This window comes from Desmodus rotundus, chromosome 6 (assembly GCF_022682495.2).
Source record: "Desmodus rotundus isolate HL8 chromosome 6, HLdesRot8A.1, whole genome shotgun sequence".
In the NCBI taxonomy this organism is placed as follows: Eukaryota; Metazoa; Chordata; class Mammalia; order Chiroptera; family Phyllostomidae; genus Desmodus; species Desmodus rotundus.
The window spans coordinates 102739834-102753197 of NC_071392.1; the positions used below are offsets into that span (position 1 = coordinate 102739834).

At 51.2% G+C, this 13364-nt stretch overlaps 1 protein-coding gene across 2 annotated transcripts in view; it reads left to right on the top strand.

The window, feature by feature from the left end:
- PREX1 (phosphatidylinositol-3,4,5-trisphosphate dependent Rac exchange factor 1) overlaps positions 1–13364 on the top strand; it is a 169487-nt gene that overhangs the window by 65845 nt on the left and 90278 nt on the right. For both annotated transcript variants that reach the window (XM_024559770.4, XM_045194688.2), the window contains exons 3-4: positions 1651–1773; positions 10469–10573. In XM_024559770.4, coding sequence (XP_024415538.2) covers positions 1651–1773; positions 10469–10573 — 228 coding nt within the window. The remainder of the gene's footprint in view (positions 1–1650; positions 1774–10468; positions 10574–13364) is intronic.

Consider the following 13364-nt stretch of genomic DNA (forward strand, 5'->3'; position numbering starts at 1 on the left):
TGCTGAATGAATGAATGCATGAGAAACCCTAGAAGGAACCATAAAACTAGCAGTGACACTGGGTACCTCAAGCCACGGTGGGTGGGGAGTGGGGAGATGGCTGGGAGAGGGACTCCTCACCGGATTCATTTTACTGTGTTTTGACTTCTGAATTACGTGAGTGCCTTCTCCAACATTAAGTTCAAAATGCATCTGTTTAAGAAGATTTGCCTTTGGGTGGCAGGCACACAATGCAATATACCGATGATGTATCATAGAACTGTACACTTGAAAACCTATATAATGTTATTAACCAACATCACACCAATAAATTTAATAAAAAATGCATCTTTTTTTTTTTTTCAAGAAACAGCAAAAGGAATTTATGCAGTTCAAAAGGACCTAAAGTAAATGAAAGTCTCCCCCGAGCCTCCTTCCCAGAGGCCTCTGGTGTCCTTGTCCCAGCCGCCTCTGCCACAGCCAGCATAGAGGAGAGTGGCCTTTATGTGGGTTCTGGTACACAGATGAGCCTGTCTGGTACTTCTGTTTGGCCCCAGGATCCCACCCCACCCCCCAACAATGCAGATCAAGGGTCGTCCCAGGGGCTCATGTCCGTATATCCCAATCTGCAGAATCTTTCCACGGGCTGCATAGTACTGCAGGGTGTGGAACGTAGTTAATTGTAGCCGGTCCCGTCTGCTAACTATGTGATGAGTCCTCATGAATGAATGACCTTTCCCCGATCTTTTGCTACTGCAATAAGGCTGCAGTATATGTTGGTGGCCACCCACCCACCCAGCCCTCTACCTCGGCCCACTTAACACTCTGGGCTGGATGATTCTTTGTTGTGGGAGGGGTCTGTCCTGTGTATTAGAGGGTATTTAGCAGCCTCTCTGACCTCTGCCTATGAGACGCCAGTAGCATCCAGGCCCCCAACTGGTGACAAACAAAAATGTCCCCAGACATTGGCAAACATCCCTTGGGAGGCAAGATTGCTCCTGATGGGAAAGGACGGATCAAAAGGTCAAATTTTAGAATGTAGAGTTGCTGGGTGAGAGCGTAGGTGCCTTTCAGGCTTCACAGCTATGCAAGGGCACCCGTGTGGTGGTCGTGAGAGTGTAAACAGCACATTTCAGATGTCCTTCCCTATTGCGTTTTCTCCTTCCACGTCGTTTTCATGGTTCGCTGAAGTACCCTCATTGGTTTAGAAAGCAGCCTCATGTTTGGACCTTCTGCTGTGGTCGCGACGAGGACTGTGATGAATGTCCGATACATTCTTCTCTGCACGCCAAGTACGCAGCCCAGGTCTGCTGCTGGCTGGACTGCGTGACCTTGGTGGTGTTAATTATTTCCTCTGAGCCTCTGTTCTTCATCTACAAATTGGGGATAATCATAGTTTCTGCCTCTTGGAGTTAGAGTGAGGATTGGATGCCATAAATGCATATAAAGTTCTTAGCACAGGATAAGGCATTAATCCTGTTGGGTTAATGCTGGCAATGTTTTTGTTACTGCCCCTGTTTGCATTCGTGTGGACTGGCTCCAGAGGGAGCAGAGGGCCTGTTTCAGCACACCCTCACCTGAACTGTGGGCGATAAGTATTTTTTATTCTTGATTTTGCTCATCCTTTGTGCTTTGATTGACGCCGTCCTTGGGCCCCACTCTTCCTCACAGATCCTGTTCTCGAACATCGAAGACATCCTGGAAGTTCATAAGGATTTCTTGGCCGCGTTGGAGTATTGTTTACATCCGGAGCCTCAGTCTCAGCACGAACTTGGGAATGTTTTCTTAAAATTCGTGAGTACACTGCCAAGCCCTGCTTGGAGCCTATAGCTTTTGGGAAGCGGGCTTCTCCCCTGGTTGAGAAGGCGGGGTAATCTTGCCTGCCTCCTTGGGTTGGTGGAAAGACTCAACGAGGTAAAGCAATGAAGGGTGTAATGTCGTACAGTCGTTCTCAGCCAGGGGGTGATTTCTGCCCCTGGGGACGTTTGGCTTTGTCTAGATGCTTTTCGGGGGGCTGGAAGGGTGGCTACTTGCTTCAGTGGGTGGAGGCCAGGACATCCTACAACACACAGGCCAGTCTCGCAACAGCATTGTGCGACCTCAGATGTAAGCAGTGCTGGAGTGAGAAACCCTGGCATATTGCAAGCCCTGGCTCCACCGTGGCTCTTGCATACTCCTCCGTGTCACTAACTCCCTTCTCTGAAGGATCACATCTGGGTGGGCTGAGTCTGTGTAGCTCTCTCTGCCCTCAGGGAGTTCCAGCCCGGGAAGCCAGGACTCCTAGGGTGAAGGGGCGGCAGTCCCCCCGGGGGGCCGGGCTGCCTAGCTGCCGGAAAGCTGTGTTTCTTTCAGCAAGTTGTTTGGGCTTGCCTGTGCCTCAGTGTCCTCACCTGTAACACGGGCAGAAAGCTAGACCTGCCCGTGATGTTGCTGAGGACCAAGTGAGAAAACGTAAGGAGAGTGTTCAGAACAGCTCCAGCACCAGCCGGCGCACGGTGACTGTTGGATGCTGCCTTCCTCTCCATGCAGCCTCCGTTCCATACTGTCTGAAGCAGGGTAAGCACGAGAGCGAGGCAGGGCGCAGGTGGGATGGGCGCTGAAGGAGGGTGGTGAGCAGGGCAAAGATGTGATCTGGGTCGGGTGTAGAGGACCCTGTGGCTGCTGGCAGGGGAGCGGAGTGTGGGGGAGGCAGGGAGACCAGGAGGAGTTAGTTCACTGTGCCTTCTGACGGGATGGTGCCCTGGAGCAGGAGGGTGGAGTGGGGAGGGTGACGAGGGGCGAGAAGGCATGGCAGTTGTGGTTCAGGAAACGGTTCTTGAATAGGCAGATAAAAAATGGTGGGGGGGCCCAGTCTTCCCTTTGGTTCAGAGGAAAGAGTGAGCCTTTGTTTCCCTGGACCTAGACTACTTAGTAGGTTCAAATCCCTGTTCCACCTTGGGCAAGTCACTTCACCTCTCTGGGCCTCAGTCTCTAATTCTGTAAACTGGGTAAGGAGAGTGCCTGCCACATGGTTCTGTCGTGAGGATGCAAGTGCAGTTAATTCCTCAAGGTGCATTATCTGCTTGCCAATAACCCCAGGCCCGCTGGTCCCCAGCTTCTCTGCCTGAGCCACAGAGGCATGGTGAGCAGGTTTCTCAATTGGTCAGTCAGTGAGGGTCTGAGTGTCCGCTTGGGCTCTCCCCACTCTCTCTACAGGATCCCTAACTCGTTCAGAGATGCAGGGGCAGGCAGCTGGAGGAAAGAGGGTGGAGGGTACAGAGTTTCATGCCCAGGAGGCAACTTCTCCATACATTCTGCTTCTTCGCTGCCCAGAACCCCCTCACGTAGCCTCATCACACGGGGCATTGATGAAGGCAGCGCTTCCCATCGGAGTCCTGATGCGCCCACAGTTGACCTTCAGGCCTTTGTGGGAAGTCATTCTGGGCCGGGACCTTCCCCGGACCCTGAGAACCCAGCATGAGTCCCGCCTGGTCCCTTGAGGTTGGTGTTTTAGAGCCAGGTGCCTGACCTTGCCTCCTGGCTCCACTGCTTCCTTGCTCTGTGATGCAGGGAGAATGACCTCACCTGGCTGTGCTTCAGTTTCCTCATCGATCAGGTGGGAGTAGTGAAACCCACCATCTAGGGTGGTAGAGAGAATTAAACATAGCAGCGCCTGGCACCCTGATAAGTGCTCAGCGAATGTTTGCTCATTTGTACTATGTACATGTTTGTTCATGGGACCCGACGTTCTCTGATGCTGCCTGGGGTCGTCTGGGGCACTTGGCGATTTATTAGGCCCTGCCAGTCCCTGGGACCTCACTGTCGCCACTGCAGCCACCCTGGCCTCCTAGCTGTTCTGGAACACGGCGGGCCCATCCCCACGTCGGGCCTTTGCGTGCATTGTTCCCTCCACCTGGACCAGGTCCCTTGGCTATCCCTATGACTTGGATACTCCCCGCCTTGAAATCTTTATGGAAACGCTCCCCCTCTTCCATGCCCCTTTGTTCAGGATTGTCATGCTCCCCCACCTTCCAGCCCCTCCCTGACTCAACAGGCAAGCAGCGCAAGAGAAAGGTGAAATCCAAGGTCAGGCCTAGATAGGTGGAAGAGGTGGGACTTGAACCCTCCTCATGGCAAAGCCGGAATTCACTGGTTCATACACTGTTTATAATTTCCGCTGTATCTGGGTACCCCTCATATTGTTACTTGATTCATCTTTTAAGAAATAGTTTCGCTTGAAAAAAAACTTAGACATTTAAAAAGGGAAATTTGCATCATCATTGGAAATGGAAAATGGTTGCTATAAATAAATGGTAACTGTAAAAAGAGATGCAATAGAAACCAGACTGAGGTACCACGTTCTGTCTAGAAACTCCCCCACCTGGCTTCTGAGCTGGAGCCTTGCCCTCACTTTGATCAAAGGGACGATAGGCAGCCTTAGAGGGTGTTCCGGCAAATCACAGCCCACTGAGGCCCCCTCCCTGAGGTAATTGGAACAATTGAGAAAGGAGTCAACTCTCTCCTTTCCCATGATTCAGTGTTTTAGATTAAAACCACCTTTTTAATTTAAAATCATCACTCCTCTCTTCCTCCATGCTAATGGAGGATTGCACTGATAGTTTTTAGAAGTGGCTGTTGCCATAGGTTGGGTTTCTGGAAGCTGGAGATTTGTGTGCAGGTGGTTGGAAACCATAGAAGGAGAGGTGGCACAGTCCCCAGGGGGAGGAACTCTGGAGCTGGGGTGGCTCTTCAGGTTGCCCCAAATTGCAGCGGTGGAGGTGGGCCTCTGCACCCTGCATCGCGCAGTCCCTGGAAATGGGCTGTCCTGGGAGCGCGTGGAAAGCCTCAGGCACAGGCAGTTCCCGGGGAGGGCCTCCCTGGGAGCTGTGGGTGCCTCCGTCCTGATGGACCACAGCATCCACCACAGCATCTGCCACAGCCCCAGGGGCAGGTGCATCAGGCTAGCCACCTGCCCAGGCTTGCTGACTCCCTGCTGAGGCAGCGTCTGGGTGCTGAGGCAGTAGTTGGGCACAGAGCCCTTTGGACATGCTCTCCGGGAGAAGAAGGGTGGCTTCAGGCCCAGCGAGGGCCCTGGGTGGCAGACTGGCCCCCTGGGGAGTGCCACATCCATGTGGACGGTGGGACAACCCCTCACCCCCTTATTCCCAAACCCAACCACTACTACTGATGTGATCACAAACTAGCGCTGAGCGAACGTTCCCTTGGTACTGGGCCTTGTTCTGAGTGCTTTCGGTGTATGAATCCATTAAAACTCCACAACAACCTTAAACAGTGGGTACTGTTATCATGCCCACTTCACAAATGAGGAAACTGAGGCCCACAGCCAGTAAGTGTTGGAGCCAGGGTTTGCACCCATGCAGTTTGGCTCCAGGGCTTGTGTTTTCCACCATCTGACGTGATAACGTCTCCTGAAATACATACTGAGCACCTACTGTGTGCCAGGCACAGTACCAGGCCCTGCGGATGCTGCCCCAAATGAGGCAGACCTGCTTCCTGCTGCCACCAGGCTTGTCGACCAGAGAAACGGAGGGTGAGGCAGTTAACAGGGGGTCATTTCAGATGGCGGCGTGAGCTATGAAGAACAGGAATGCAGACGCAAGGAGAGGTGACTAATCGAGGCTGTCTGACGTCGGGAAGTTCGGGGCAGCTGGCCTGATTTAGCAGGTTAAAACACCTGGGACAGCTGAGTAAATTTGAATTTGAGGTAGATGACAACTTTTTAGTATGCCTCACGCAGTATTTGGGACATACTTGTACTTAAATTTGTTTATCTGAAATGAGAACTTAACTGGGTGCCCTGTGTTCTGTCTGGGAACCCTGGTCAGGGTGGGTCAGTGAGATGGGATGATCTGGGGGAAGGGCAGGGCCCCTGCGATGGGAGCAGGGAGGCCGGGGTGGCTGGAGCGGAGGAGCGATGGAAGGAGTCAGGGATGTCTGAGCCAGAGCTTGTGGGGATTTTATCGTGAGTTTTCAGCAGGGAAGCAGTGTGGTCTGAGTTATGCTTGAGCCTCCTCTTCCTGCAGCTGTGTGGATAGGTTCAGGAAACCCTTGCAAAAGTGAAACTTGGATCTCATGCTCCCTTCCCATCCAAGGAGATGTCCCCGTGGCCAGCTCCTTTTGCTGAGTTGCAGTCTTTCTGTCGGAAGTGAGTGGTTTGGAGCAGATGGTCTCCGTGGAGCCAGTGTCACTCCCCAGGTACCGGGGACAGCAGCCACCGCCTGACATTCCTGAGTCCTCTCTGGGAGCCTAGACCCTCTACCCCAGCTGCCCCCAGCTTCCCCCGGCTGGTAGCTGGCCCCTTCTCCTCCTTCACAGCCCAAAACCACAGCCTCAAGTTCCCTACCACATCTGTGTGTGCACAACTGTTTGTTTCCTCCTGGCAAAACAATCAAAGCCCACTTGGGCCCCTCGGAGGAAATTGAACACTTAGACTCTTAGCTGTCAGAAGCAATATTTCCAGATTCGCAGCGTCTCGGACCTAAGATGCAGCTGGCTTTGGGATCAATGAAAGGACATAGGAGTGATGGAACTGGGCATGCTTCCTAAGAGGGGTGTTCTCATTTGCTAAATTTAACTTCTCCAAGCCTCAAGCCTTGGTCCCCTGCCCTTTTCACAGGCTGGAGGAGCGGATGACATTGCCCAGTGTGAGAGAAGGGGCTCAGGGGATGAGTAATGACACAGCCGTGGTGATCTTATCACTTACTCCTACTCCTGCATCTGGGGCAGACATCGCTAATCAATCTGAGAATTCTGCCTCTGTGCTCCCTGGAGGCCTCCAGAATTCTTCCCACCAGTGTTGCAGCCAGCAGCCCCCATTAATTGGGGTTGGCATGTGAGAATAAACGGCTTTGTCTCTGCTTTCTGGCCCAGCCCCTTCATAGTACAGATGGAGACCCTGTCATCTCACCAGGCTTGGGTCCATTTTTCATTTTCTTCCCCCTTTCAGAGTGTGCATGTATTAGGGTTGTCTTTATTGCAAGTGACAAAAACACCAACTCAGATAGACTTAAACAAAAAAAGGCATAATGGCTCATACAAATGAAATGTTCAGGAGTGTGTTGGCTTCAGGCATAGCTGGATCCAGGACCCCATATGATGTTTTCAGGACTTGGTGTTTCTGTGTCTCTAGGCTCTGCTTTCCTCAGGATGGACTTCATTCCTGAGGGATGGGGGACATGGATGCCTCATGTGGTGGCAGAAGTGGCTCTCAGTTTTTCGGATTGACACAGCTCAGCAGCAACAGTTCAGAGAGAGCTCTTGTTACATTGATTTTAGCATGAGGCCTTGAGGGCTGTCCTTGGCCCAGCTTGGGCCTTGATGCCAGGACAGGGGTCTATCTCTTTGATTGGCTTGGCCTGGGTGACATACGCACCTGTGGTGCCTGGGAGTAGAGTGGGGTGTGTGGGCTCCAAGTATAGAGGAGGTTCAGCAGGGGAAGAACTGTGGGCCGTGACCGGAGCAGATTGGATGATGGACGGGTGAGACAACAGATGTTCCAAAGAAGAGCTGAGCTGTGGGTGTGGTGGACCAGGGTCTTCTGGAAGGAGCATGGGGCTGGTTTGAGGGCTCAGTTCCTCTTTTGCTTTTTGGCTTTTATTCATCAAACACTCACAATTCCTGCTCTCTGCTGGGACTTCAGCCCCCACTGCAACCCAGCAGTCCCCTGAGCAAACCCAGCGCTGTGGAGCCCCCAGTACAGGGGCAGACGCGGAGACGGACAGTGCATGGCCGAGAAGTAAGGCACACCGGGGCTCAGGCCATTGTATTTCTCAAAATCTGCCTGGTGTCTTCCCCCAGTGGCCCTGTCCGGACGCGCAAGCCACCCCAGCCCCCTTTGTCCTCTCTCTTCCTGTCTCTTTTTCTGCCATTGAACCCACGTGTCCGCTGCTCCACCCTGTCACAGCCTGATTCACCCATAGGATAATGAATTGGCTGAAATCATAACGATGGTAATAATGGCTGCGACATCAGTAACAGCAATAATAATTAATAATAATAATAATAATAATAATAATAGCTAATATTAATGAGCACTTACTGTGCACCATTTTCAGCACTTGCTATGATAATTCACCTGATAATTCTCACAACAGCCTTATGGTGGGAAGGTCATTATTATAATTTTTAAAAATTGATTTTAGAGAGAGAGGAAGAGAGGGAGGGAGAGACAGACAGACAGACATTGATGTAAGAGAGAGAGACATCGATTGCTTGCCTCCAAAGGCACCCCATCCTGGGGTCGAACTCACATCCTAAGTATGTGCTCAGATCGGGAATCAAACCTGTGAAACCTTCTGGTGTTTGGGATGATGCTCCAACCAACTGAGCCACCCGGCCAGGGATAGAGTATTTTGAAATGTTTTAAGTGCTCACTGTGTACCAGGCATGCTTCTCCTTGTTTACATATACTGTTATTTAATTTCCCAGCAGCCCAAACAGTGGGCGGGGGAGGAGGTCTGCTATTGTGTTCATTTGATCGATAAGGGAATTGAGGCCTAAGTAGGTGAGGCAGCTTACCTATGGTCGCTCACCACTTAGGGAGCCTGGAGCTGGGTTTCCAACCCAGGCGGTCTGGTCTGGAGGCACCGTGCCCTTCTTTATGCTGTGGTACCCTCGGAGCTTATTAGCCTGTGGATTTGTGGCTCGAGATCCGTACTCATTGCTTTGGCTTCCACTTCTATCCCCGTCCCAGTCCAGTGAACTTGGGTTGGTTGTTGGCATGCACGTGAAGGGAGATTGAATCCTGGCTTCCCCTTCCCTACGTGTGAGACATGACTTTCCCTTGACTTTCCCATGTGTGGGTGGGTCAAATGCAGGGATTACCATGTCAGGTTATTGTGAGGTGTTATGAGTCCACCCCCATTCTAGGAGAGCAGAGAGTGGCACTGAGCGCCCGGCACAGACCCTGTGGTAGCTGTTGGCTCTGGCCGTGCGCACTTTGCTGCTCAGGCGTCTGCTCAGATGGTGCACACGGAACCCCCAGAGTGCACTGGGGGGTTGGGCAGCTGATTGATTCTGAAACCCAGTCTCCCTCCTCTTTGGTTTCCTCTTTCCTGTAGCCACCCATTGGCAGGACGACGGGGGCTTGTTCAGAAACAAGATGAGCTGCAGACCCACCTTTTCCTTCCTTTGCTGCTTGGGGTCTTCTGCCCATTCCCCAGCCCAAGGTCAAGGCCCTTCAGCTCTTCCTCCCCAGTGGCCTTGCCCAGGACATCCTTGTTTGGAGTTTGGCTGGTTGGGAGGCAGTGTTCTGTGAGACTTTTGAAACTGAGAATGTTTTGTGGCGAGCTTCCTGCTAAGAAGGCTCCTGTCCCTTCCAGTCCCGGAAACCTTGACTGATGGTTACAGACCTGATGACCCCTGGGTGACTTCTAGGCTGAAAAGAGTCCAGCTTTGGACTTAGGGATATCTGGAGGTCAACAGAACTGTCCCTCTGCCTCAGGACTGCTACTGCATGTGGCCGTAACCAGAGATCTGCTTGTTCCCCCAAGTTCCGGAGCCTGCCTTGACTCTTCTGGTTTGTAAATACAGGACGTAGCACGTAGTAGGTGTGCAGAGTTCATTCACTTAGCAAGTCTTCGTTGAGGGTGTACGGTGTGCCAGGCATTGTGCTAGGGTTCACTGCATAGGGCGGAGGTGTTCACGGCCTTCAGGGAGCTGACTGTCAAGCGGGGAGATAAACAAATAATCCGGATAGTTCCAGACTGTAAGAGCACTATAAAGAAAATGAAGACAGGTGGGTGGGTGATAGAGAACACGGGGTGGCTGCTTCAGCCAGGGTAGTCCAGGTGTCACTAGAGGTGTGGCAGTCTTGAACGGTGGGAATTGGCCAGGCCTTGGAGAAGAGTGTTCCAGGTAGAGGGAATGGCCAAGTGCAAAGGCCCTGGGGTAGGAACAGGCTTGGCAAATAGAAGAAGCAGATAGAAGGCCAGTGAGATGAGGTCAGAGAAAGGCGAGGTCACTTTATCTGACCCTTCAAGGTCTTAACCAAGTGTTGGGTTTCATTCCTAGTGTAATAGGCTGCTGTTGGCATGACCCAGTCTGACTTGTGTTTCAGTAATAAAGTTGGACATTGAGCACTTAGTACATGCTGAACACTTAGACTTTTAACTTCCTTAATCTTCATAACAGCCCTATGAATTAGGGACTGTTACTAACTGTAGCTCACAGGTGAGGACACCAAGGCACAGAGAAGTCAGGTTACTTGCTCAAGTTCCCAGCTGGAAATGCAGCGCCAGGGTCAAGCTCTGGCTTGAGTCTGTACACTTGACCCTGGGCCATGCTGTGTCCTGAAAGGTTACTCAGGCTGATTGGTGCAGAGTGTGGAGTCTGAGAGGCCTGCAGCGAGCTTCACCCGAAATCCCTCCTGCTGTGTAGTCTCTCAGGGTCCTTTCCTCCCTGGCCTGCTGGTCCGGTCAGCAGCACATCTCAGAGTGCCTGCCTGCCTGCCTGCCACGACCTGTCTCAGGCCTCTGTCCTTGTCTTGCAGAAGGACAAGTTCTGCGTGTACGAGGAATATTGCAGCAACCACGAGAAGGCCCTGCGGCTGCTTGTGGAGCTGAACAAGATCCCCACCGTGCGCGCCTTCCTTTTGGTAAGTTTACCCGTCATCCCTGTTCCTGTCTTCTGTTTGCTTCAGCCGTGTGCATCCTTAGGCACCAGCGAGCTTTATGCTGACACCTTCACGCTGACCCTTGCTGCCTGATCCCTTCCTCTGCTAGAGTACTCTGTCCAAAGCTGGGATTGAACTCTTTCTATAAAGGGCCAGAGAGTAAATACTCTTACCTTTGTGTGTCCTACAGCCTCTGTCATGATTCAACTTTGCTGTTACAGCCAAGAAGCACCCATAAATAATATGTTAAGAAATGAGCATGGCTGTGTTCCAATAAAACTTTATTTACAAAAACAGGCAGAGGGCTGGATTTGGCTCTAGGGACAAGTTTGCCAATTCCTGTCTAAAGTGATGATTCTAATGAGAGTGGTAGCGATAGTAGTAGTGACTGTATTACCTGGGTTATTTAATTATAAATGAAAGAAATCCAGTTAAAATTGACTTAAGGAAAAAAAAATTACTGGTTTACTTTCCTGGGAAGTTTAAGGCCTGAGAGGGCTTCAGGCACAGTAGCATCTGGGTGTTCAAATGATTTCATGAGGAAAGTGTCTCTTGACTCTGCTTTTCTCAGCCTTGGCTCCATTCTCAGGCAGGCTCTCCTCAAGTGGTTTCAGGTGGCATTTAGCAACCCCATCTTTACACCCGCCCATAGCTGAGCAACTCCAGGATAAAGACAACTCCTCTTTCCCAACAGTAAGGCAGAAATCCTGGGTCTGATGATGCTCATTGGTTTCTCTTGGCTTAAGACCTTATCCCTGAACAGTTGCTGTGGAGAAAGGATTGGTTGGGGATCTGATTGGTCACTTCTGGAGCTGGAGGGCGGGGTCAACTCCACACATACCACAGGTCCTAAGGGTGTGGTAGATCCTTCAAAGACAGTTGGTTGGTTCTTGTGGAAGTAAGCTGGGAATGGATGTTGATCAGGCAAAGCCATAGACATCCATGCTGGTCTTCCCTACCGTTGTGGAGAGCTTTACTTGTGTATAAGTGGGTTCCCATTTGTGATCTCCTTGGAGTTTTACCAGTTGTGTTGTGTATGACTTAAGATATATTTGTGTGCTTTACAGACATTCCAAATAACAGTGGTTTAGACAAAATAACATTTATTTCTTTCCCGTGTTAATAACATGATGTAGACAGTTGGGGGATCCAGTGTCTGCGCCGAGGCCCCAGGTTGTACCCTCATCGACGTGGTCTAAGGTGACCTCTTGCCACTTCCACCTTCAGGTAGTGGGGTGCAGGACAGGAGGGAAGGGAGGGCTGCCTTTCTTCTTAAAAGCGTACAACAGGAAGCCACACATCTCTTCTGCTCATTCCCCATTGGCCATAACTTAGTCCCATGCCCACACCTAGCTGCAAGGGACCTGGTAAATGTAGGCTTCATTCTGGGCAGCCATGTGCCCAGCTGGAAATCCCATTGCTGTGGAGGGAGAATATGTTAGGGGACACCTCAGGCCTTTGCCAAAGGTGATTTTGATGACTCCAAATTATGAAGCGACTCTCTAAGAGTACATATTTGAAAAACGATTGAGCTTCTCATGGGTTTGAATCCTAGTCTTCCAGCTCTAATTCCCTACTCATTCAGTCACTCTCCCCACCCCATAGTGTTTTATTTCCTGACAGCACATACCGACTTCAGCAAACAAAGACCAGTTAACTAACCTTGCATAAGGAGTGTTAACCATGTGTCCGGAAAGCTAAACTATATAATAAAATTCTCCAGTGCACTTCCTCCCAATGCACAGTCTCCAACAAAGAATTCCCAGAATTTTGATTCAAAATGTATGTTTCCTTCACTCATGAGTTCCTGTTGCTTGGCCCACTTCCAGTGAGCATCTGAGGAAGGGCAGGTTGGTTGATTTTTCGCTTTTGTCTCAAGCGTTTGGGACTGATGCTTTTCGCTGCGGGTAGCTGCGTCTTTACGTTTGCAACTTTGCCCTTATCTTCATAAAAGAGGTTGGGCAAAAGGCAAAAAAAAAGTCATACTGTGTACGACCACACGCATGACCATGTGTCTGCGATGGACCTGGTGACTTTCAGGCAGCAGCCCTTAGCGCTGCTGCCCAGGCTCTGGGCTCGCTGGCACAGAGCCCCACCCTCCGGGGGTGTCCCCTTGGGCTCATTGGCGTCTTAGGAAGCAAGAAGGTATTTCCAGGGGTATGGGAAGGGAAGGGCCTCAAATTTTCTGTCTTTTCTTCTTCTCTCTCTTGCAGCCTTCCTGGTGGGCCAGACTGCCCTTTCCTAGCAGCAGCTGGGCTGGGACAGCTTGGCCAGGGGGGAGGATGTGTGGGGTGCCAGCACACGTGCCATCTGTCTTCCTCCTTGCTGGCATCTCCCAGCTTTTGGCCACCTGCAGAAGCGTCATCTCAGTCCATCATGGGCTATTAAGGCGGTGGGAACAGACAGAATCTGGCTTCCCACTCAGACGTAACGTGCTGTGCACTAGCTGAAAGATGGGGCTGGAACTTTGTCTTTCTGTGCCTCAGTTTCCTGGCCTGTAAAGTGGGGATCGTTTATTTACTCAACAGCTTCTTATTGAGCACCTGCTGTGTGATAGGGGTCATTCTAAGTACAGGGCACAATAGGGACCAAGGAGAGAAAAGTCCTTACTCTTGTGGAGTGGCTGTTCAGCTAGGGGAGACTTACATGATACGTCACCTGGCATTAAGTTCTCTGCAGGAAATAAAGTTGAGGACAACAGGATGTCCTGAGGGATTAGGGTGTGCCTGTCTATTTTAGATTGGTCTTTGGGAAAACGATGTCTTAGGTGGCA